At 38.3% G+C, this 4,029-nt stretch overlaps 1 protein-coding gene across 1 annotated transcript; it reads left to right on the forward strand.

Moving 5' to 3' along the window:
- Positions 1-2,052: 2,052 nt before the first annotated feature.
- On the forward strand, positions 2,053-2,513 carry CBG24138 (the record flags this gene model as incomplete). Its single annotated transcript, XM_002648062.2, has 3 exons — positions 2,053-2,120; positions 2,214-2,286; positions 2,442-2,513. 3 exons carry the CDS (start codon positions 2,053-2,055, stop codon positions 2,511-2,513), a joined length of 213 nt encoding a protein of 70 aa, XP_002648108.2.
- Between the last annotated feature and the right edge of the window lie 1,516 nt (positions 2,514-4,029).

The following is a 4,029-nucleotide window of genomic DNA, read 5'->3' on the forward strand; positions in this document are numbered from 1 at the left end:
TTTAACACATTTTAATGCAATAAAAATTTTTGGTCGGAGTCCTCCTTTAATCCTCACCTTCCCGAAAAAAATGTTCCATCTATTACACCTCTCAAATTCTCTTTTACGCGATTTGTTCTTTTCTTCTTCCTCCTCCTCCTTTTCTTCTTCTTCTTCCCCCATCATTCACTCAACCCCCGTTCCTTCTAACACCTGTCATCAAGCAACACAGACATATGTCCCTTTTCTTCATCTCTCATTAGCAAGACGTCTTCTGACCGCTCGTAGCCATCGCAGAGCCTTTGCACTCCTTCAGTACCTTCTCCCCCTTTCCTGTGCCTCTCTCTCTCTCTCCCTCATCATACACACATGCTGAGAAAGAGGAAGGACAACAAAATAATCCCAGGTACATATGTATGCACTACCGGTCAATAAGATATAAAAATGTATTTTTCCGTTGATTTTGTGGCATTTTTAGAAGTCTAGAGTTCAGCAGTCAAGTCTGCGATCACTTTGAAAATTTAGGAAAGTGTAAAACAGGCCTAGATTAAAAACTTTGCATTCACTGAAAACTTTGAAAATTCTTAGTTTTTCAAATTTTTGTCGGTTCCTCACATTTTCAGCACAAACACTGGGCCAAAAACTCAAAAACTAGGAATTATCGTAAAATTCTGTGAATGCAATGTTTTCATTCTAGGCCAGTTTCAAAATGTTCTCTTCTGGTTTTTGATCCGTTTTTTGTCCGTTGTCTGGCTATTTCAGCTGTTTTTAACCTTATTTAGTTTGTTTAAAATTTCTGATTTTTCTTAGATTTTTTGTCCATCTTCAGTTTGTTTTCAAGCCAATTTTGAACCGTTTCTGCTATTTCGAAAAGCAATTCTGATTACAAAACTATTTAGGCATCTTTCGACCATTTCAAGGGTGTCTTCAAAAAATCAGAAAAAAAACGAATTTTCAAAAAGTTCTGCTAATCAAAGTTTTCAATCTAGGTCTGTTTTACACTCTCCAAACATTTCAAAGAGATCACAAACTTGATAACTGAGCTCCAGACTTCTGAAATTGCCAGAGATCAACTGAAAAATACGTTTTGTTGACCGGTACTGTACATTTTCCAACTATTTTCCCCAAACAATCTAAAAATCCATTTCAAAGCCTATAATTCTGTTCAAAAACTAACTTTCTCGCTCATCTAGAACTCGAGATACGGTCATTTGAAGTTTCTGAGGTTAGAGACGCAGCGTGTCTCGTCGTCTGCGTCTCTAGCCTCCTAAACTTGGAGCGGTTCTATCTCGGTTCTTAGAAGCACTAGAAATGTGATTTTTAGACAGAATTGTAGGAATTTTCGTCTATTTTCAAACCCAAACAGAATTATTTCTCAGTTGCCTTTGTCTTGTATTCAAAAAGATCGAAATTTACAAAAAATCGGAGTTTGTAGATAGTTGAATTTTATATCATTTTGTAGCGCTTTTTAAGATTAACATTTTCCAATTTAAATTATTCGAAAATCTCGATTTTGAAAGAAGTTATGATCTAATTATACGGTATTTTTGAAAACTCACATCTCGAAAACCAAAAAAAGTACAAAAAAGTTGTCAACTACAAAATTGAAGCTCTATTTTTACCTGGTATAATCTAAAAATTTCAAACAAATTGGAAAAATCTGAACTACTTTTGTAGGACTTCAAAATAGGTCATTTTTCACCAGATTTTCAAAATTTCGATTTTTCGACTCCTAGGATTTTGGGCATTTAAAAGAGGGAGGACATGGATCAACCAATGTTTCCATAAAAAAATCTGAAAATCCATTTTAAACCCTACAATTCTGTTCAAAAACCAACTTCCTAGCTAATCTAGGACTCGAGATACGGTCATTTGAAGTTTCCGAGGTTAGAGACGCAGCGTGTCTTGTCGTCTGCGTCTCTAGCCTCCTTAACTTGAAGCGGCTCTATCTCGGTTCCTAGAAGCGCTAGAAATGTGATTTTTAGACAGAATTGTAGGAACGTTTGTCGATTTTGTAATTAAAAAAGTTTGTAAAAACTATTTTTTCCTCAATTTCTTAAAATTCCAGAAATAATGTCATCAGATGGCCAGGGAATGTCAACTATGGATGTCACGATGACAGAAGAGACAAATAAAATAGGGTGAGTCGTTTTTTTTTTTGGATTTTTAGAATCAGAGGATTATCAAGATCCTCAAGATTAGAAAAAGAAGGAAAATGAAGTGCTTTTTTTCAGAAACATGATCAAAAACAACGAGATGACAGATTCTGACGTCCCCAAAGTGCAGCCGAAGGTTCAGAATTTTGAGGTGAGTGTTTCAAATTCTGAAATTTCGAGATTCTGGGTTTCTGAGATCCTGAAAATTCAAAATTCAAGAGTCTAGCATTCTCGAAAACTCTGAAAATTCTAAAAATTCTAAAAATTCTAAAAATTCTGAAAATTCTAAAAATTCCTAATTTTCAGATGCCTGCCTTCGTCGCTCCGGATATGGTTTTTTATGAACCAATTTCATCTGTGAGGTTAGTTAATTTTTGAATTTTTGAATTCAGATTTTCAGAGTTTCAGAATTTCTGAATTCCTGAATATCTGAATTTCCAAATTACTGAATTTCTTAAGGATTACTGTAATTCTCAATTTTCAGAATATTCAAAAAACCTGCCAAACGTGGAGTCGGACGTCCGCCAATATTTGATAATCCCAATCCTGAAGATCGTAAAACTCGGGAATTTGAATTGCTGAATCGGATGTTTACTGGAAAACTTATAGAAGATTCTGAACCATCCACGTCATCAGCCACGTCATCTAAAAGGATTCGGAAGCCATCGAAAAACGTGGAGAAGGATTCTGAATGCTCGATTTCATCTAAAGAAGTCCTGAAGCGTCCAGGAGTCATTTCGAACGATTATGAAGCTTCAAAGTCCTACAGGAAGATATTTGTGAGCTCAGAAGACTTTCCGGCTCCTTTCACGTTATCTGAAAGGATTCTGAAGAAGCCGGAAATCAAGATGACGTCTTCAAATTCATTTTCAACGACGTCAAAGGATCCAGAAGCTACCGAAAGGCTCCAGAAGGCTCAAATAGTTAATGTGACGTCTTCAATGACTCCAGAAGTCAAGATGACATCTTCAAAGTTTCCAGAAGTCAAGATGACGTCTTCAAAGCCTCCAAAACCCATCAGTCACAATTCTTATACATTTTCAACGGCGTCTGAAGGTCCAGAAGCCACGAAAAGGATTCTGAAGGCTCCAAAAGTCACTACGCTGCCTTCAACTTCATTTTCTCCGACGCCAGTGGATCCAGAAGCCTCTGAAAAAATTCGGAACCTCATCGACGAAGTCGTCGAGAGTCTAAGACCTCCTGAAGCCAACAACGAAGAAAACATTCTGGAAACTATTGAAAAGGTGGTCCAACGGCTAATGTTCCACGACGAGATGTCTGATGGATCGGAAGACGAGCCGATGGATTCTGAAAAGGAAAAACGGATTCTGGAGACAATTGATGACGTCATCATGGGAGAAATACGTCCAGAACCAAGATCGGAGAAACTTATTCGAGTGCTAGAAGGCGATACAACGAACTTGACGGTCCAGAAAGATGTCGTAGAAGATTCTGAAGCTTCAACGTCTTCTAAGAAGGTTCCAAAAGCTTCAACGTCTTCTAGAGAGGTTCAAGAAGATCCAACACCTCCCAGAAGAAGACTGAAATCTCCTCCACCTCCCATTTTAGCCGATGCCGACGATGAGTATGACTCCAAGTCTACGAATTCAGAATCCGAAGGCTGTCAGAAGGATTCTGAAGGCACTTCTAGAGATGACAACGATGAAGAAATGCCTTCCCAAGATTCCGACCCGGAATTCGATGAAATGTTTGAAAAATCAGAAGCCCAACGTCGTCAGAATGCTGATGACGTTCGGAAGGAGCAGACAATTCTGAAGGAGGATGGAGGGCTGGAACGTCTTCTGGAGGAGGATCGACGACGGCTTCTGGAGGCTTCAGAAGCTCCAGAAGCTCCGAAGGTTCCACTGAAGTCGATTTTGAAGAACCCAGAGCA

This window comes from Caenorhabditis briggsae (assembly GCF_000004555.2).
Source record: "Caenorhabditis briggsae complete genome, chrII, whole genome shotgun sequence".
Taxonomy (NCBI): domain Eukaryota; kingdom Metazoa; phylum Nematoda; class Chromadorea; order Rhabditida; family Rhabditidae; genus Caenorhabditis; species Caenorhabditis briggsae.